At 44.2% G+C, this 21,386-nt stretch overlaps 1 protein-coding gene and 1 pseudogene across 1 annotated transcript; one reads left to right on the forward strand and one right to left on the reverse strand.

Annotated features, from left to right (window-relative positions):
- Nucleotides 1-1,185: 1,185 nt before the first annotated feature.
- Nucleotides 1,186-21,386, reverse strand: part of LOC135520810 (sodium bicarbonate cotransporter 3-like) — a 43,193-nt pseudogene continuing 22,992 nt past the window's right edge.
- Nucleotides 18,682-19,969, forward strand: LOC135520812 (complement C1q-like protein 4). Its single transcript, XM_064946605.1, has 4 exons — nucleotides 18,682-18,916; nucleotides 19,131-19,181; nucleotides 19,339-19,467; nucleotides 19,554-19,969. Exons 1-4 carry the CDS (start codon nucleotides 18,754-18,756, stop codon nucleotides 19,853-19,855), a joined length of 645 nt encoding a protein of 214 aa, XP_064802677.1. The 5' UTR covers nucleotides 18,682-18,753; the 3' UTR covers nucleotides 19,856-19,969.

The following is a 21,386-nucleotide window of genomic DNA, read 5'->3' on the forward strand; positions in this document are numbered from 1 at the left end:
TTATATTTTCTGGGTCAAGGTTTGGCTTTTTCAAGAGAGGCTTTATTACTGCCACTTTTAGTGAGTTTGGTACACATCCGGTGGATAGAGAGCAGTTTATTATGTTCAACATAGGAGGGCCAAGCACAGGAAGCAGCTCTTTCAGTAGTTTAGTTGGAATAGGGTCCAGTATGTAGCTTGAAGGTTTAGAGGCCATGATTATTTTCATCATTGTGTCAAGAGATATAGTACTAAAACACTTGAGCGTCTCTCTTGATCCTAGGTCCTGGCAGAGTTGTGCACACTCAGGACAACTGAGCTTTGAAGGAATACGCAGATTTAAAGAGGAGTCCGTAATTTGCTTTCTAATAATCATAATCTTTTCCTCAAAGAAGTTCATGAATTTATCACTGCTAAAGTGAGTCATCCTCTCTTGGGGAATGCTGCTTTTTAGTTAGCTTTGCGACAGTATCAAAAAGGAATTTCAGATTGTTATTTTCCTCAATTAAGTTAGAAAAATAGGATGATCGAGCAGCAGTAAGGGCTCTTCGGTACTGGTACTGTCTTTCCAAGCTCGTCGGAAGACTTCCAGTTTGGTGTGGTGCCATTTCCGTTCCAATTTTCTGGAAGCTTGCTTCAGAGCTCGGGTATTTTCTGTGTACCAGGGAGCTAGTTTCTTATGAGAAATGTTTTTAGTTTTTAGGGGTGCAACTGCATCTAGGGTATTGCGCAAGGTTAAATTGAGTTCCTCAGTTAGGTGGTTAACTGATTTTTGTCCTCTGGCGTCCTTGGGTAGACAGAGGGAATCTGGAAGGACATCAAGGAATCTTTGTGTTGTCTGTGAATTTACAGCACGACTTTTGATGTTCCTTGGTTGGGGTCTGAGCAGATTATTTGTTGCAATTGCAAACGTAATAAAATGGTGGTCCGATAGCACAGGATTATGAGGAAAACATTTAAGATCCACAACACTTATTCCATGGGACAAAACTAGGTCCAGAGTATAACTGTGACAGTGAGTGGGATTAGTCAGTGAGATTGCCCCTTTAAATCAAAATAGTGACTTTCAGTCTGTAGTGTGAGCTGTATGTTTTGTATGTATGTATTTTAGTGTACTAGCAGATCAGTGATACAATACTACTTCTGTTCATCACCAAGCAATGTAGCTACAACAACGTGTCAAAGATTGAGGCCAACCAACACAGCTACAATGTAGTAACCTTTATTGCTTTCCTTCAACAACTTCATTTCCATTACAAAAAAATTCAAGGGTTCATTTGCATTATCCCCCAGTTACCTCCATCCCAACCTCATAAGAATAGTACAGATACCATTCATTGTACAGTTTAAGAACAATTCATTAAAAACTTCACTGATATCAAACCGAATGGCAACATGAGGCCAATCCAAGCCACTTTATAGGGGACTGAAATGTCTAGTCACATGGTGCTGAACGATCGCCTGTCCTCAGTGATCCTCACTGGTTTAGGAGTTTCACATAGCAGTACTATGACAGTTGATTCTGTGTTCTATTGTTGTACAGCATAGGTTAGATACGGAGAAAAATGCACCTCGGACTGCTCTTAACAAGCTCCCCAGTAGGCCACGTTTCCTAGTCCCAGCCTGCTTAAGTACTCAACTACCAAGAGATAATGCACACCAAGGCAACGCCAATGATGGGAAAAAGTACCCAAATGTCATACTTGAGTAAAAGTAAAGTTATCTTAATAGAAAATGACTCAAGTAAAAGTCACCTAGTAAAATACTACTTGAGTAAAAGTTTAAATTTTGGTTTTAAAATATACTTAAGTATCAAAAGTAAATGTAATTGCTAAAATATACTTAAGTATCAAAGCAAAAGTAAGACTAATTTAAAGTTCCTTATATTAAGTAAACCAGACAGTACAATTCTTGTTTTTTAAATTTACGGATAGCCAGGCCACACGCCAACACTCAGACATCATTTACAAATTAAGAATGTGTGTTTAGTGAGTCCGCCAGATCAGAGGCAGTAGGGATGTTCTCTTGATAAGTGTGTGAATTTAACCCTTTTCTGTTCTGCTAAGCATTCAAAATGTAACAAGTACTTTTGGGTGTCAGGGAAAAGGTATGGAGTAAAAAGTACATTATTTTCTTTAGGAATGTAGTGAAGTAAAAGTTGTCAAAAATATAACTAGTAAAGAAAAGTATAGATACCCCAAAAAATGACTTAAGTAATATTTAAAAGTATTTTTACACCACTGGTAAGCACAAAGTCAGAAGGAAAGAGAACGTACGTCAATTTCCAACATTCATAGTATGGGGCCCATAATTGACCCAGAGGGCAAAACAGCTGCTAAAACAGATGACGGTTTGTTTTCATCAAGGTGTTCAGATGGAAGTGGTCAGTCAGTTATTGAACTTGAGGAGTCTCCTCTTTATTGAAGTCAAAACAAATTCTTGCCCCCCGTACGACTTACACCCAATGTTTCATAACCTTCATCCCAGATTTGTATAACACTATAGATTTAAATAAAACTAATTCAATCACATAATTCAAACTCATGAATTAAACTCAATCACAGAGCCATGAACAACAGACTGATGCCTTTCCCAGTAGGACTCCTGTAACAGTATTCATATCGGATAATCAACCAAAAGCATTGCTATTCATTAACAGTAAATCCATGGGACAAAATTAAGAATTTTTCTTTACAAAACTGCCTACAACAGAATAGCCAATAAAAGAAGAGCACAGAGAAACCCACCTATCACAGTGTTGTCCAGTGTCAAATAGGTAAAAAGGGTTTACAGCTGAAAGGGAGGGGCAGAGAAACACACAGCAACATCTTCTAGCAACACAAGTGGATTGACAATGAGGGAGTCAGTCAGTGAGCAACAGAGTGAAAGTGAGACAACACACAGAGACAGAGAGAACAGAGAGAGAAAGGGAGAGACAACACAGACAGAGAACAGAGAGACGGGGAGAGAGACAACACAGAGAGGGAGCGAGAGAACACAGAGAGGGAGAGAGAGACAACAGAGAGACAACACAGAGAGAGAGGGAGAGGCCGAGAGAGAGACAAAAGACACAGAGAGTGACAGGGAGAAAGGGAGAGAAAGAAAGACTGACAGAGATGGTGAGAAAGAGAGACAAGGGCCTCATTGAGCCCATTGGTTCCTGAGACTGATCTAAATAGATACATGTATATAAAAAGGGACATGTAGCCTGCCCACCCCTCTCGTTGTGCAGCAGGCGTATCTAAAGTGCACAGATATAAAGACAGGAAATAAAGAACATTAATTACCGGCCAGCAACAAACGACACTGCTCCCTCCTCCTGCCGCCCCCCCCCCCAAACTCTGCAACGTTGACCCACTCAAAATAAATTAAATGCATTACATTTTGTAATGATATAGATAATAATGATAAAATATATATATATAGACAATCTAAAATATATACCCCATAACAGAAAATATTCCATTGGATGTAAACCGTTTAAATGGATAAAAGTGGGTTTCCCCTCGTCATCATAACCAAGGGGAGGCTACAGCTCTGGTAAGACTTCCTTGGTGCAGGTGCACTACACTAGATGAAACCCCGGCTACCACAGCCATGTACAGTAACACTATTGAACAGCTTTAAACCTGCCCTAAAGAAGGCAGCAGTTTTAGAAACCTCCATAGACTTACTCTATACATATTTTCTTCCTTTCAAGTCCACCATTATGTATGTATGGACACTGCAGGCAATACCCTCACCATTACTCCAAAATAACAAGACCGCTCAATCGAGAAATGTGAGAACATTTTGTTTTTGAAACGTTATCTTATTATAGTCCGCTTCCAATTTGGGATTGTTTAAGATTAGTAAGAGATGTTTGCCAATTAATTCAATAAATATTCTGCAAACTATGGGCTATGCTGTGGTCTGTCATGTTCACTTTGACAGAACATACTCAGTCTTTCAACCTACTGTGACTGATAATCTGAATCAACAGCACATTGTACACATGACTGATATTGTGAAAAGACATCTTAAGCTGCTCTTAAGTTTCTTACACTTGTACACACACCCATGTGCCCCCCCACACACACACACACACACACACACACCATTAAATCTAATAGGTGCTCCTAATGTATTTGGACCTTTTGTTGAGCGTCACCTGCTTTCTCAAACAGAAAGTGTCTATTGTTCAGAGTGGGCCAGATAGAGTGCTGTGAGTAGTAGCCGTCGTTGTGGTCAAGCCACCCGGGGTGCTTGGACTGCTGTTAGGCCTACTGCTTCCTATAAACCACCTGGGGACAGTCTTGACAAGTTTGAAATGCTTACAGCAACTCTTCTAATATAATGCACTAAGGGCGATAGAGGCCACTACATGCATTCATAATGCATTGCCCTCGAAGTAAGTGTTACGAGGACAGACTGTACACCCTATCCCAGAGACTATGGATATGTTGGTAAAAAGCCTGATGAAAGTCATTCCAAGAAGACCAAGTGGTTCCTTAAAAAAGACACACCTGAATCTAAAGTTAATGTTTTTTTCACCTTAAAACGATGATAAAATTAAAAGACAAATTTCCCTCGGACTAATTTCACAATAAGAACTAAAGAAACATGGCTAAGTAGAAGTGGTTGTGTCTTTGTGTGCCCCCTTGGCATTGGTATGGTAGCAGCTGTTAGGGCAACGGCCAGGGCCATGAAGGACACTGCCCCCTGCTGTGTGGGAGGACAGGAGGACAACGCCACCTGGTGGGCTAGAGGCTGAAGTGGCCCCCTCCCTGCTCCTCCCGCCCCTCCTTCATAAGGAGGTCTCAGCATCCCCATACTTCTCCCCCTGGTCATTCTCCAAGTTTATCTTCACACAGGACACCTTCGCCTGGCTGGGAACAGAGAATAACACCATCATCACCACCACCAAAATTCAGTTCATTCATTGACATTTTTAAATTATATCTAAATATAGCTGTTTAAAATAAATAAATTAAACTTGAATTTTAGTAAGTTAAATCCTCCAAACTCATTCAAAAAATGACAACCCAATACAGTGAGTATGAACCCACTCACCACCCCTTTGCCACACAACGTGCAAGACTGAATGTACCCCAGGTGGACCCAAATGCTCTTATCTTTGGTTTATTTGAAAATATTTACAGTTCTAAGACATTTGCCACACATCCAGTACTATTGATTTGCAAGTTGGTGCATCATAGTATCGAGATTGTGGGTGGGAGTGTTATAATTAGCCTTTACGCTCTTAGTTCATTGAAAGGTTATTCAAAGGTTAATATACTGTCAAGCACAAAAAGGCATGGGTTCAACTTATGGACTATATAGGACAATAAGGTGGAGACATAGAAACACCAGGCTGGATTCCAAAAGGGAACACTTGCTCCCTTCTCTGGCCCTCAATCTTGAGAGTAAGCAATAATAGCCTTATACAAGGTTTCATCAACATGAAAAGCATGTGATTGAGACACATATTGACATGCATGAATTTAATGTAAATTTTTAGATAGTTTCAGAATTCATTTTCAAAATATTTAAATAGAAAAGTATTTATTTATTGGTTGAAATATTTAATCAAAATGATTATCAGGGTGTGATTTTCTGAGAGGGATGGGAGCATGCTTCTGGGTTTGGCCCCAGCAGCCAGACAGGAAGAGGAAGGGTGAGCACCTGAACCATACCGAGGAGGAGTTATAGCTACCTGCCACTATGCTTCAGAGCTTTGGCACTGTCAGAGTTCATGGAGACAGACTTCCAATTGGCAGTTTTGGCCATTTCATCAGAAATGTTTACCATAGAGGGGTCCAAACTGCAGGGGAACAAACACACACAACACCCTAAGCTGGCGTACACAAACACACATTTAAGGACACACACACCCCCCCCCAGTGTGGTTCTCATTTCTGAAACAAACTTATGAATGATCTTTGCTTGGCTGCAGTCAACATACAGTATTACAGAGGACCCTTAGAAAACTATCATAACCATTATAAATTGCAATACTAAGGGAAATTAGCTATTTAGTATTACTTCAAATATAATAGTTGGATGAAATAGTCGCTTGTTTGCAAGGACAGTCTGTGATTGGTCTTTTTTCTGGTGGTTGTTATGGGGCTGAGGGTCGGAGGGGGTCATGTTCAACAACAAATCAAACACGAGGGCTGTATTTCATTCCACAAGGCTGTCCACTTCCATAGGCCCTTCAGATGGGAGGAAACGGCGGTGTGGAATAAACCGGTCCGAGGTGGTCATGGGCAGTTAATCAACCAGGTGGAAGAGCAGCTGTATGAGGAGTGCATGGTGAGACTAGAGCAGGCCTGAGACTGAGACCAACCCTGCTTTGGGAGACGGGTCCAGTGCTTCAAAAGGGGTTACTCTTCCCTGTTACATGAATATACTAGTCCATAGTTCTCCAAAGTGCTTCACAATGCATTACAGAACCCGTGAGGAACAGCACTGATGGGCTATGGTGAATAGGCCGTGACTTCCTCCAAGTATAATGGACATTGATATACTGCATCAAAATTGTCCCCAACCACTAACCTGACTTTGAGGGTCTTGAGGATGCCCGGCCCGTCGCAGGGGTGTGCTATGCCCTCTTCCACGCCCAGCATGTGCTGGGCCTCCTGTAACCATGGAAACAGAGGGAACGTGTCAGTGGGACTGTCACAGCTCTGCAGTAGTCTGAGAACAGTTGGACACACCTCCTTGGCTTTCTTCTTCTTGTCGTCCTCCTTCTTCTTCTTGCTCTCAGGCATCAGGTCGTCCAACCAGCTCAGCTCCCTGTTGGTGAAACATAGGTCCAGCAGCTTCCGTATAAACACCAGGGCCAACACCTAGAGACACCGAAACAAAATCAGTGACTTGTACTTTTAACTCTTCATTAAAATGGCATCATCCTGACAATCCAATGCTGTGCCATCTCTTTGCTTGATCTATTCTGTCTTCAGTTCAGACTTCTGTTTCTGGAAGACATTGCCTGTGAAATGTCTTTCTAGCGCCATACTAACAGCATATCCATATTCTTACCATCATGGGGAAGACGACGGCGGCGGCAGACGCCTTGATGACCCACAGCAGCACCAGGCAGGTGAGCTGCACCAGGGTGAACACATGGACCTTCCACAGGGGAACGTAGCGCAGGTAGATCAGGTCTGGCTGGTGCTTAGCTGGCATGCAGAACAGCTTGATACGGTCAAAGAACTACAGGAGAGGACAACCACAACACAACCATGTTGAGACCACAGGAGGCTGCTGAGGGGAGGATGGCTCATAATAATGTCCCAAACAGAGCAAATGGAATGGCATCAAACACCTGGAAACCATGTGTTTGATACCACCCCCCCCAGCCATTACCACTAGTCTGTTCTCTTTAACCTGTTATTTAACTAGGCAAGTCAGTTAAGAACAAATTCTTATATATTTAATTAGGTGCCACCAACCTCCTGTGGTTCAGATGTACCATTTTGCAAGTGTGGGGGGGGGGCAACACTGCAGTGTAAACCTACCGCACTGACCACATGACATAACACACCACACAGACTGACCTGGATGCCTTTGAGTGAGGACACACCCATGTAGAGAAACACCCCGTAGAGGACTGGCATAGGGATGAACTAGAAAGACAGCACAGGGGACAGAAGGTACTTTTTAGTCATTTAATCATAGTCCTCACCCTTTTCTAATTTCTTTACCCACAAACCACTGGGGTGTGCCAAATAATACCTCCCTTTCCTCATCACTCTGGTATCAAAAATAAATGATGTTCCAAAACAGTGAAAGGATGTTGAGGATCTGATCAAGAAACCAGCCTGCAATCCTATAAGAGTGTCTCTTCTTGATTTGAAACACCATTCCAGTCTATAAAAGAGTCTCATCTTACCTTGAGCACCGAGGTCATGAAGACAGAGCAGCCCATGAGGATGAAGATCATGAAGCTGGTGACCCTCTGCTCTCTGATCCCCAGGAACTTGGGCTGTTCCCCAGGGGCCGAGCACTCTGACTCCAGCTTCAGACTGTTGACGTGGGAGATGGAGAGCACGGTGGCCGCTACAAACCAGGGCAGGCCCATGATGGAGCACACCCCCAGCATCACAGACACCACCAGAAGATCCAGGTGGTAGCCACAGCCTTTCTAATTGGGGGAGGAGACAGTCCATCAGGAGAGAAACCAACCAGGGAGGGGGTGAGAGTCAGTCAGGAGAGAGGCCAACCAGGGAGGGGGTGAGAGTCAGTCAGGAGAGAGGCCAACCAGGGAGGGGGTGAGAGTCAGTCAGGAGAGAGGCCAACCAGGGAAGGGGTGAGAGTCAGTCAGGAGAGAGGCCAACCAGGGAGGGGGTGAGGGTCAGTCAGGAGAGAGTCCAACCAGGGAGGGGGTGAGGGTCAGTCAGGAGAGAGTCCAACCAGGGAGGGGGTGAGGGTCAGTCAGGAGAGAGGCCAACCAGGGAAGGGGTGAGGGTCAGTCAGGAGAGAGGCCAACCAGGGAAGGGGTGAGGGTCAGTCAGGAGAGAGGCCAACCAGGGAAGGGGTGAGGGTCAGTCAGGAGAGAGGCCAACCAGGGAGGGGGTGAGGGTCAGTCAGGAGAGGCCAGGGAGGGGGTGAGGGTCAGTCAGGAGAGAGGCCAACCAGGGAGGGGGTGAGGGTCAGTCAGGAGAGAGTCCAACCAGGGAAGGGGTGAGGGTCAGTCAGGAGACCAACCAGGGAGGGGGTGAGGGTCAGTCAGGAGAGAGGCCAACCAGGGAGGGGGTGAGGGTCAGTCAGGAGAGAGGCCATCCAGGGAAGGGGTGAGGGTCAGTCAGGAGAGAGGCCAACCAGGGAAGGGGTGAGAGTCAGTCAGGAGAGAGGCCAACCAGGGAGAGGGTGAGAGTCAGGAGAGAGTCCATGAGGGTCAGTCATGAGAGAGAGACCAACCAGGGAGGGGTGAGAGTCAGATCAGTCCATCAGGAGAGAGGCCAACCAGGGAGGGGGTGAGAGTCAGTCATGAGAGAGAGACAGGAGAGAGGCCAACCAGGGAAGGGGTGAGAGTCAGTCAGGAGAGAGGCCAACCAGGGAGGGGGTGAGAGTCAGTCAGGAGAGAGGCCAACCAGGGAAGGGGTGGAGAGTCAGGAGAGAAGCCAACCGGGAAGGAGTGGGAGTCAGTCAGGAGAGAGGCCAACCAGGGAGGGGGTGAGAGTCAGTCAGGAGAGACGCCAACCAGGGAGGGGGTGAGAGTCAGGTGAGAGGCCAACCAGGATACAACAGAATAAAGATGTCCTTGATACTAGTACCTCCAAGCTCCAACTCTCTGGAAAGGCACACGCACACGTTGCAAGCAAATCATAGATTTGTATAAACCTATTGCAGTTGTTCTATAGTTATGTAAGGTAAATAGTAGATGTCTCCCTTAGTCTGGAAATCCAGAACTTGTGTACCTGGTCAGGGTTCATGTAGTGACCTGATCTAGTATTGCTACACAACATGCAAGTGCCACTTTTCTTCTTTCACAACCTCTCTCTCTCATATATATATATATATATATATATATATAGCCTGTCTTCCTCTATCTCACAACCTCTCTATATATCAGCCTGTCTTTCTCTATGTCACAACCTCTATATACAGTGCCTTGCGAAAGTATTCGGCCCCCTTGAACTTTGCGACCTTTTGCCACATTTCAGGCTTCAAACAAAGATATAAAACTGTATTTTTTTGTGAAGAATCAACAACAAGTGGGAAACAATCATGAAGTGGAACGACATTTATTGGATATTTCAAACTTTAACAAATCAAAAACTGAAAAATTGGGCGTGCAAAATTATTCAGCCCCCTTAATTTAATACTTTTTAATACCTTTTGCTGCGATTACAGCTGTAAGTCGCTTGGGGTATGTCTATCAGTTTTGCACATCGAGAGACTGAAATTTTTTCCCATTCCTCCTTGCAAAACAGCTCGAGCTCAGTGAGGTTGGATGGAGAGCATTTGTGAACAGCAGTTTTCAGTTCTTTCCACAGATTCTCGATTGGATTCAGGTCTGGACTTTGACTTGGCCATTCTAACACCTGGATATGTTTATTTTTGAACCATTCCATTGTAGATTTTGCTTTATGTTTTGGATCATTGTCTTGTTGGAAGACAAATCTCCGTCCCAGTCTCAGGTCTTTTCCTGTATTTGGCTCCATCCATCTTCCCATCAATTTTAACCATCTTCCCTGTCCCTGCTGAAGAAAAGCAGGCCCAAACCATGATGCTGCCACCACCATGTTTGACAGTGGGGATGGTGTGGTCAGGGTGATGAGCTGTGTTGCTTTTACGCCAAACATAATGTTTTGCATTGTTGCCAAAAAGTTCAATTTTGGTTTCATCTGACCAGAGCACCTTCTTCCACATGTTTGGTGTGTCTCCCAGGTGGCTTGTGGCAAACTTTAAACACTTTTATAGATATCTTTAAGAAATGGCTTTCTTCTTGCCACTCTTCCATAAAGGCCAGATTTGTGCAATATACGACTGATTGTTGTCCTATGGACAGTCTCCCACCTCAGCTGTAGATCTCTGCAGTTCATCCAGAGTGATCATGGGCCTCTTGGCTGCATCTCTGATCAGTCTTCTCCTTGTATGAGCTGAAAGTTTAGAGGGACGGCCAGGTCTTGGTAGATTTGCAGTGGTCTGATACTCCTTCCATTTCAATATTATCGCTTGCACAGTGCTCCTTGGGATGTTTAAAGCTTGGGAAATCTTTTTGTATCCAAATCCGGCTTTAAACTTCTTCACAACAGTATCTCGGACCTGCCTGGTGTGTTCCTTGTTCTTCATGATGCTCTCTGCGCTTTTAACGGACCTCTGAGACTATCACAGTGCAGGTGCATTTATACGGAGACTTGATTACACACAGGTGGATTGTATTTATCATCATTAGTCATTTAGGTCAACATTGGATCATTCAGAGATCCTCACTGAACTTCTGGAGAGAGTTTGCTGCACTGAAAGGGGCTGTATAAAGGGGCTGAATAATTTTGCACGCCCAATTTTTCAGTTTTTGATTTGTTAAAAAAGTTTGAAATATCCAATAAATGTCGTTCCACTTCATGATTGTGTCCCACTTGTTGATTCTACACAAAAAATACAGTTTTATATCTTTATGTTTGAAGCCTGAAATGTGGCAAAAGGTCGCAAAGTTCAAGGGGGCCGAATACTTTCGCAAGGCACTGTATATCAGCCTGTCTTCCTCTATATCACAACCTCTCTATATATATATATATCAGCCTGTCTTCCTCTATATCACAACCTCATATATATATATATATATATCAGCCTGTTTTCCTCTATATCTATATCAGCCTGTCTTCCTCTATATCACAACCTCTCTATATAGATCAGCCTGTCTTCCTCTATATCACAACCTCTCTCTCTATATAGATCAGCCTGTCTTCCTCTATATCACAACCTCTCTATATATCAGCCTGTTTTCCTCTATATCTATATCAGCCTGTCTTCCTCTATATCACAACCTCTCTCTATATAGATCAGCCTGTCTTCCTCTATATCACAACCTCTCTCTATATATATTAGCCTGTCTTCCTCTATATCACAACCTCTCTCTATATACATCAGCCCGTCTTCCTCTATATCACAACCTCTATATATATATATATATATATATATATATATATATATATATATATATATATCAGCCTGTCTTCCTCTATGTCACAACCTCGCTCTCTCTATATCAGCTTGTCTTCCTCCAAGTCACAACCTCTCTCTCTAGATATCAGTCTTCCAGTCTGTCTCTCACCTTGAGTTTGTGCTCCTTCCTGTTGATGATGACGGCGGTGATCTGCTGGTCCATGAAGATGAGGATGGTGCAGAGTAGGGCAGGGATGGCTGCAGCCAGCATGGTCCACCAGGGGTTGGTCCCCAGCGGGGAGATCAGCCAGCCACGGTTCTCAGACGTGGGCTAGAGGAGCAGGCACGGTCAGGAAAGAACGTCACAACACACACAGTAAACCGGGATGTCACAACACACACAGTAAACCAGCAGGTCACAACTAGAGGTCGACCGATTAATCGGAATCGCCGATTAATTAGGGCCGATTTCAAGTTTTCATAACAATCAGATTTTTTTTTTTTTTACATCTTTATTTAACTAGGCAAATCAGTTAACAACACATTCTTATTTTCAATGACGGCCTAGGAACGGTGGGTTAACTGCCCCGTTCAGGGGCAGAAAGACAGATTTTCACCTTGTTGGCCCTGGGGATTCAATCTTGCAACCTTACAGTTAACTAGTCCAACGCAATAACGACCTGCCTCTCTCTCGTTGCACTCCACAAGGAGACTGCCTGTTACGCAAATGCAGTAAGCCAAGTAAGTTGCTAGCTAGCATTAAACTTTTCTTATAAAAAACAATCAATCATAATCACTACTCAACTACACATGGTTGATGATATTACTAGATATTATCTAGTGTGTCCTGCGTTGCATATAATCTGACTGCGCATACAAGCATCTAAGTATCTGACAGCGGTGGTAGGTAGAAGCAGGCCCGTAAACATTCATTCAAACAGCACTTTCGTGCGTTTTGCCAGCAGCTCTTCGTTGTGCGTCAAGCATTGCTTTGTTTATGACTTCAAACCTATCAACTCCCGAGATGAGGCTTTCACCGAAGTGAAATGGCTGGCTAGTTAGCGCGCGCTAATAGCATTTCAAACTTCACTCGCTCTAAGCCTTGGGGTGGTTGTTTCCCTTGCTCTGCATGGGTAATGCTGCTTCGATGTGGTGGCTGTTGTCGTTGTGTTGCTGGTTCGAGCCCAGGGAAGAGCGAGGAGAGGGACGGAAGCTATACTGTTACACTGGCAATACTAAAGTGCCTATAAGAACATCCAATAGTCAAAGGTTAATGAAATACAAATGGCAGAGAGGGAAATAGTCCTATAATAACTAGAACCTAAAACTTCTTACCTGGGAATATTGAAGACTCATGTTAAAAGGAACCACCAGCTTTCATATGTTCTCATGTTCTGAGCAAGGAACTGAAATATTAGCTTTCTTACATAGCACATATTGCACTTTTACTTTCTTCTTGCATTATTTAAACCAAATTGAACATGTTTCATTATCTACTTGAGGCTAAATTGATTTTATTGATGTATTATATTAAGTTAAAATAAGTGTTAATTCAGTATTGTTGTAATTGTCATTATTACAAATACATTGTTTTTAAAAATGTGTATTATATATATTTTTTCAAATTTTATTTTTAAAAATCGGCCGATGAATCGGTATCGGCTTTTTGGGTCCTCCAATAATCGGCATCGGCTTTGAAAAATCATAAATCGGTCGACCTCTCGTCACAACACATACAGTAAACCAGAACGTCACAACACACACAGTAAACCAGTAGGTCACAATACACACAGTAAACTAGTAGGTCACAACACATACAGTAAACCAGTGTCTCAAATAGTAGGTTGATAATACTCTAAAATAGGGCAGTGCTATCCAGGTTTCTCTCTTTATAACTGGAAGTTGACTAAATAAATGAGTTCATATTTTCCATACCCTGATCTCATTCAATCAAATCCATTGATAATCAGGACATGGTTCGTTATCTTATCTATATAGGACATTCTTTATCTATTCAGAGTGTCAAGGTTTGTTCGAGTCCCAACACAAATACATTAAATAAACTACTCTGACCTAGATCAGCACAAAGACACAAACAGGCTCCTCCTGCCTGTTCTAGTTTAGTGAACTTGGCACATACCTGACAGATTCTGTTGGCAATCTGATGTACAGTATCATAGTAGGGTGTTAGTGGACTAAATGAAACGTTGGTTTTAGTGTTATACAGAACACTATTTCATGAGGATAGGACTGACCATTGCTGAGATTTTATTTTCAGGTTATTGGAAAAGGTAAAATTTTTTGGACAGGTCGATGTTAATCCCTAGTCAAAAATGGCAACAAACCACCTGTCTGGATTCTTAGATTCAACACGTTTTGTTCAATGTCTCACAATAGGCTTGTCAAATTAACCACATTTCCATCCACGGGTTTTACGAGTCAAGAGTACGTCTGAAAACAATCATCATGACATCAGCTGCTGCTGCGATGGAAACAGGAGGTTTCAGTACAATGTTATAAATGCTGACAGATAATCTGTTCGTTTGACATGGTGCAATCATTTTGTGTCTAAAATATTAATTATGCAAGTAATGGTGGTGGAAACACCTTTATACACAAATATTGTTATAATAACCATCATATCAAAGTAAACTTGGGAGTCTCGATGAGATGGTGTGTTATCCTCCCACTACAACTCAGGAAAACATGCAGTTTATTAGGCGACAGATGAAATACATTCTGATGAACTTCAGTGATGACCTTGATGCTCCTTTCCAATAAATATTGAGCGTCTTATTCTGGCGTCATGATAGTCAATCCTTGACTGCTGCTTGCAAATAAAAACTAGTTCTTCTACAGAATCTATAAATGTAGACTAGCCTCCCCACACCGCCTTCCCCAACTGTATCAGAGCTGTTAGCTGGAGCGCAGGTGCCAAGACCAGAGTAAGCACATTTGCTATTTTATGCAACAGTTTTTGTAGAGTTGACAATGCGATGGAAATACATTGAACTTTAGATTTTTTATTCAGTACACGAAAAATATCATTTTGTGTGCACTACGTCATCACGCACTGTTTGGTGAAAACACCACTGCTGGGAAAATACGCAGATTGGTTTTATGTGGCTAATTGGATGGAAACCTAGCTACTGTTAAGGAACTTTCAGGACTGATGGAGAACACCGAGATGATTCAAATACAAGTCAAATCGATTCAATTAAAATGGTGTATTAAGCAAATGATCCAACATTTTTTCAGGCAAGGTGGTCATATTATTAACACATTTTAATGCTTTATGCAAAACTTAGTAACAATTTGAAACCATTTATGAAATGATAACTTTTGATCATACTTTATCACACACACTAAACTGTAACACAGAAGGCTACAATGGAGTTAGGTTATACAGTAATGTTATTTTTGGTGTTGAGTTACTTTGGTGATGAGAGGATGAACTGCAGCAAATTATTAGCCTAGTCATAGCTAAATAACAGTGAACTAAGCCTGTTTCTAATCGATTGTAAGGCTGTTGCCACTGAATTCTCGTAGTTTATACTTGAAAGAATAAAAACCATCAATCACAAAATTCCCCGCTGGCACATTACAGCCACTGCAGAGCAGCGCTGCCTCTCACCTGGGTTATTACCTCAGCGAACTGTCAGCCACTCCCACACAGCTCGCACCAATCATGGAAGTGGGGGTGGCGAAAGGGGAATTTGGACCAATCCCTGACAACCCAGTAGCTATGAAGCTCTACTTTGTAACTGGCTGTGTTTTTTTTAGTTTCTCTGAAAACACCTGAATGACAGAAGTGAGGGAAAAACGTTTCACCTGATATTTCAGTGAAAAGACATCTGATGACCATGAAACAACCTCAGGACTTTCCAATGTCACATCGATCGTACTCTGATCGGTTGAGGAATACCTTCCGCCAAGAGCAAATAGGAACACACCGATTTCGCGGGTTTCACAAAAAGGTCTTTGAACATCCTTAGCATGGCACATTCAGTATTGTGATTGCCACGTTAATGTTTTCAAATGATTTAATATGTATTTTGATGACCACATTATTGACATTAAGTCAAACAGATTTTTACAATTCTCGCATAATGTCCATTGTATGTCGTGTCACTTAACACAATAATAATGTATTCGGATATAATCATTTAGACTTTTTTTAATGTGAAACAATTTAAAGGCCCAAACTAAACTAAATTCAGAGATAACTGTTTGAAACCAATCCATACCTGAAAGCGGTCAGGCACATTCAGTTTGGGGGAGGGAATGCCCACCAGGTAGTCCACCAGGACCATGATCATGATGGTCAGGAAGACCGCGAAGTCACTGATGGTCGACCGTACCTGGAACACAGAAGGACAGAGAGTGAGAAGGAGTGCACAGCTGAAAAGGAAAGAGGTAAAGGTTCAAATATAGAGGATCAAACCAAGGGAGAGAGCAGAGTGGTAGGACCTAAACTCACTAGTACACAACCCTGACAGACACATCACTCCTACTCTAATGCCAAACCTTGGTGGGAAAGTAGAGCTTGGTCTTGAACTGCTTGAGGAAGGAGGAGAGGAAGAAGGTAGTGAAGAAGAGGATGACGGACCAGAAGAGGACGTCAGGGATGTAGGGACCATGTTGACCGCAAGCTGGCCCAATAAACTCCCCACGCAGCCTAGAACACTCCTACAACACAGACCGGGGGAAGGACAGTTGAGGGTTGTCAAAATCAACTTTATGTCCATGCATGAAATCAATGTAATTTTACTATTGAAATGGAAAACCAGTACAAGACAGATTACAACAATAAGAAGGTATCATGGACACCCCATAAGCACACACACGCAAGCAGACACACATAAAAAAACACACAACTTACATCAACATCCAGTTGGGTCCAAGATATTGATTCCGGTGTGACCCCGCTGTGGTTCCAGACCTGCTGGATCTCAGGCGTGGCGTTAACCGGCGGAGAACATTGACATCTGAGACAGAGACTAAACATTAACCGACACCGTTCACCTACTACAGCTGACCTAACCAAAACGCCTACTACAGCTGACCAAACCAAAACGCCTACGGCAGCTGACCAAACCAAAACGCCTACGGCAGCTGACCAAACCAAAACGCCTACGGCAGCTGACCAAAACAAACGCCTACGGCAGCTGACCAAAACAAACGCCTACGGCAGCTGACCAAACCAAACGCCTACGGCAGCTGACCTAACCAAAACGCCTACGGCAGCTGACCAAAACAAAACGCCTACGGCAGCTGACCAAAACAAAACGCCTACGGCAGCTGACCAAACCAAAACGCCTACGGCAGCTGACCTAACCAAAACGCCTACGGCAGCTGACCTAACCAAAACGCCTACGACAGCTGACCAAACCAAAACGCCTACCTGACCAAACCAAAACGCCTACGACAGCTGACCAAACCAAAACGCCTACGCAGCTGACCAAACCAAAACGCCTACTCAGCTGACCAAACCAAAACGCCTACGACAGCTGACCAAACCAAAACGCCTACTACGACAACCATCACGCAAACCAACCATCACGCCTACTACAGCTGACCTAACCATCACGCCTACTCCAGCTGACCCAACTAACCATCACGCCTACTCCAACTGCCCTAACCATCACGCCTACTCCAACTGCCCTAACCATCACGCCTCCACTCCAACTGCCCTCCAACTAACCATCACGCCGACTCCAACTGCCCTAACCATCACGCCGACTCCAACTGCCCTAACCATCACGCCGACTCCAACTGCCCTAACCATCACGCCGACTCCAACTGCCCTAACCATCACGCCGACTCCAACTGCCCTAACCATCACGCCGACTCCAACTGCCCTAACCATCACGCCGACTCCAACTGCCCTAACCAACCAAAACTCCAACTGCCCTAACCATCACAACTGCCCTAACCATCACGCCGACTCAACTGCCCTAACCATCACGCCGACTCCAACTGCCCTAACCATCACGCCGACTCCAACTGCCCTAACCATCACGGCCCCTAACATCACGCCGACTCCAACTGCCCTAACCATCACGCCGACTCCAACTGCCCTAACCATCACGCCGACTCCAACTGCCCTAACCATCACGCCGACTCCAACTGCCCTAACCATCACGCCGACTCCAACTGCCCTAACCATCACGCCGACTCTGCCCTAACCATCACGCCCAACTGACCCAACCAAAACACCTACTACAACTGACCTAACCAAAACACCTGAGGTAGTTTGGATGTGCAGAGTACACTTCCTTTAAACTATGTAGAAGGTCGTAGCTCAGCGCTTTAACACGTAGAAGGTCGTAGCTCAGCGCTCTAACACGTAGAAGGTCGTAGCTCAGCGCTCTAACACGTAGAAGGTCGTAGCTCAGCGCTCTAACACGTAGAAGGTCGTAGCTCAGCGCTCTTACATGTAGAAGGTGAGGTTGTCCAGCTTGTTGTTCATGTTGATGGGGTAGAGTTCCCCCAGGTGAACCAGCTTCTCCAGGGCCTCGTAGATGAAGATGATGCAGATGAGCGCTGCGAAGGCTTCCTCCGTGAAGCGGGTGATGTAACAGACCAGGGAGCTGGCGTCCGTGGCAACCAGGACGAGGCACAGGAAGGCCGTCCACAGGCCGATGCTGGTCCTCAAGGACAGGTAGGACAGGTCGTAGTCACTGGACATGGGGAGATGGGGACAGAGGGTTAGGGAGACAACACACACACACAATACTAAATGTATATGGACAACTTAAAGTACTGGCATTGGTCCTATACAAACCCGATGTCACAAAATGAGAAATAATTTCAAACTTACAGAAGTAGGAATCCTAAAACTGAATAAGCAACAACCCTCATCCTGAAAAGCAATACTAGATCAGGTCACCTGTTGAACCCTGACCAGGTACACAAGGTCTGGATTTCCAGACTGGGGGGGGGATGGGAGATACACTATTTACCTTATTGAAGAACTAGGTTTAGATAAAGCAATGACTTCGGGAATCCCTGTTTGCTTGCAACATCTCTGTGTGTGTGGGGGTGTGTGTGTGTGGGTGTATGTATGACAGAGAGTGGGTGTCTGTCTCTATAAGAGCTAAGGAGAGTGTGAGCCGTGTTACATTCTTCCTCTTCTCTCTGCGACCTTGTTGATCACACACACAGAGGCGAGCGATAATGGCACCCTGCAGCCTTCCACTGCTGGCCCTGGCCTGCCTGTCTCTGTTGGTCACAGCTCAGCCCACCTGGGGGGACCAGGACATCCCCTCCATGTTCAGACAGATCATGGACACTGTGGCAGAGCTGAAGGCCAAGTCTGACCTAACAGCCAGCGTGCTCGGTAAGATGGACCTGGAAAACATTATGCTGTGACAATTTCGGTTGTGTGTGTGTGTGTGTGTGTGTGTGTGTGTGTGTGTGTGTGTGTGTGTGTGTGTGTGTGTGTGTGTAAGCCTGAATTGCCACTGTGTATGTGCAGTGGAAGAGAGAGTGGGGCTGTGTATAAAGATAGATGTTACTACAGTGAAAGTGCTGTGTATTCTCCATGTTTCTAGCTATGAAAGAGAGATTGGAATCCATGGAGAAAGAACTGCAGGCACTGAAAGGTGAGAAAGCATCATCTGTTGTGTGGAGTGTGGTAACTGATAAGAATGTGGTGAGGTTTTACACACGCAGATGCGTAGACAATTACATGACAACCAATGGTGTGTGATCTGGAATACTGATGTGTGTTGATAAATGAATGAAATGTGCATTCCACAGACATTCCTAAGGTGGCGTTCGCAGCATCACTGGGAGGCAATGGACTCCAAAAGGCAGGAGACTTTAACAAAAAGCTGGTCTACAGAGAGGTCTTGACAAATGTTGGTGGTGCATACAACGTAGAGACAGGTAACACACACACACACACACACACACACACACACTTTAACCCTCTCCTCATTCTTCCCCTGTTAAAAACAACCCTGTCCTCTCAGGTGAATTCACGGCTCCGGTTCGTGGAGTCTACTACATCCGGTTCACGGCCAACGCTCCTACAGACGTCACCTTGAGCTCCATGCTGTATAAGAACGGCGGCAAAGTCATTCTGGCCGCTCACGAGAGTCCGTCCGGCGAGGGCAGCGACACAGCGTCTAACGGAGCCACTCTGCTGCTGGAGGAGGGAGACCGTCTGCAAATGATGCTGTGGGCCAACACCCAGGTCTGGGACAACGCCAACCACCACAGCACCTTCAGCGGCTTTCTCCTCTTCCCCATGCCACAGCAGCTGAAGCAATAGGTCTACATCCCTCCTCTCCCCATGACACAGCAACCAGAGGTGTACATACACAGTAGCATTATTTTCAACTGTTGTTAAATCATTGACTGAATTAAAAATAACATTGAGGTGAAAGTCTGCTTATTCCGTCATTATAAATAAGAATTTGTTGCCTAGTTAAATAAGGTTAAGCTTCTGAAGCTAAGCAGGGTTGGTCCTGGTCAGTCACTGGATGGGAGACCAGATGCTGCTGGAAGTGGTGTTGGAGGGCCAGTAAGAGGCACTCTTTCCTCTGGTCGAAAACATATCCCAATGCCCCAGGGCAGTGATGGGGGACACTGCCCTATGTAGGGTGCAGTTTTTCAGATGGGACGTTAAACGGGTGTTCTGGCTCTCTGAGGTCATTAAAGATCCCATGGCACTTATCGTAAGAGTAGGGGTGTTAACCACAGTGTCCTGGCTAGATTCCCAAGCTGTCCCTCATACCATCACGGTCACCTAATCATCCCCAGCTTACAATTGACTCCTTCATCCCCCTCCTCTCCCCTTTACCTATCCCCCAGGCCGTTGCTGTAAATGAGAACGTGTTCTCAGTCAACTTACCTGGTAAAATAACATTAAAAATATATTTAAAAATAAATAAAATATTCTGCATATTAGACTGGTATTTTAGCTTATACCTCTACCTCCAGTGGGAACATCAGTTATTGTCCAGTAGATGAAAGATAAATTATCTTAAACTCTGGCATGATCTTTTCTCCTTGAGTACTTGGGGCTAATACCATAATACCCCTCAACTTGATTACAGACGATGGTCACTTCTGTTTCAGTTGAGTGTAGGTGTCAGTCTTCTCTTTACCAGCAGATGGTGCTATAGTAACACAAATTCCAGATCTGGTTTACAGTAGCCTGGCCTCCAGCCCTGTCCCTTTACAATGTGAACAGGCTTTCAAGTTGTAGGCCACCTCTGATGTTAGTGCTGGGCTGTATAGGTTCCCATCATATTGCTCATCAAATCCTTCCAGATGAAGGAAGGAAAGGAGACAAGAGAAGGAGGTGTTTGAGGAAGGAAAGGAGATGAGAAAGAGGCAGGGTTCATATTCTGACACATGGAATTCCATGACGTTTAACATTTCCATCAACCAACAATTGGCGGCGTCTATATGTATAAAAACAATCAGTCTGATCCCATAAACAATCTCCTGTCGTCAGCGTAATGTGGTAACACTGGGAGGCTGCTCTCTGATCCCATGTACCATCTCCTGTAGTTAAGCAAGGCACTTAACCCCCCCACAAAGTAAACTCAGCAAAAAAAGAAACATCCCTTTTTCAGGACCCTGTCTTTCAAAGATAATTCGTAAAAATCCAAATAACATCACAGATCTTCATTGTAAAGGGTTTAAACACTGTTTCGCATGCTTGATCAATGAACCATAAACAATTAACGAACATGCACCTGTGGAACGGTCGTTAAGACACTAACAGCTTACAGACGATAGGCAATTAAGGTCACAGTTATGAAAACTTAGGACACTAGAGAGGCCTTTCTACT

The sequence above is a fragment of the Oncorhynchus masou genome, chromosome 29, assembly GCF_036934945.1.
Source record: "Oncorhynchus masou masou isolate Uvic2021 chromosome 29, UVic_Omas_1.1, whole genome shotgun sequence".
Taxonomy (NCBI): domain Eukaryota; kingdom Metazoa; phylum Chordata; class Actinopteri; order Salmoniformes; family Salmonidae; genus Oncorhynchus; species Oncorhynchus masou.

Excerpts from the sequence above, each read along its gene's own strand:
- LOC135520812 (XM_064946605.1), top strand. The coding sequence starts at position 18,754 with ATGGCACCCTGCAGCCTTCCACTGCTGGCCCTGGCCTGCCTGTCTCTG. Across the intron at positions 18,917-19,130 it reads CCTAACAGCCAGCGTGCTCG|CTATGAAAGAGAGATTGGAA; the intron begins GTAAGATGGACC and ends CCATGTTTCTAG. Across the intron at positions 19,182-19,338 it reads AGAACTGCAGGCACTGAAAG|ACATTCCTAAGGTGGCGTTC; the intron begins GTGAGAAAGCAT and ends TGCATTCCACAG.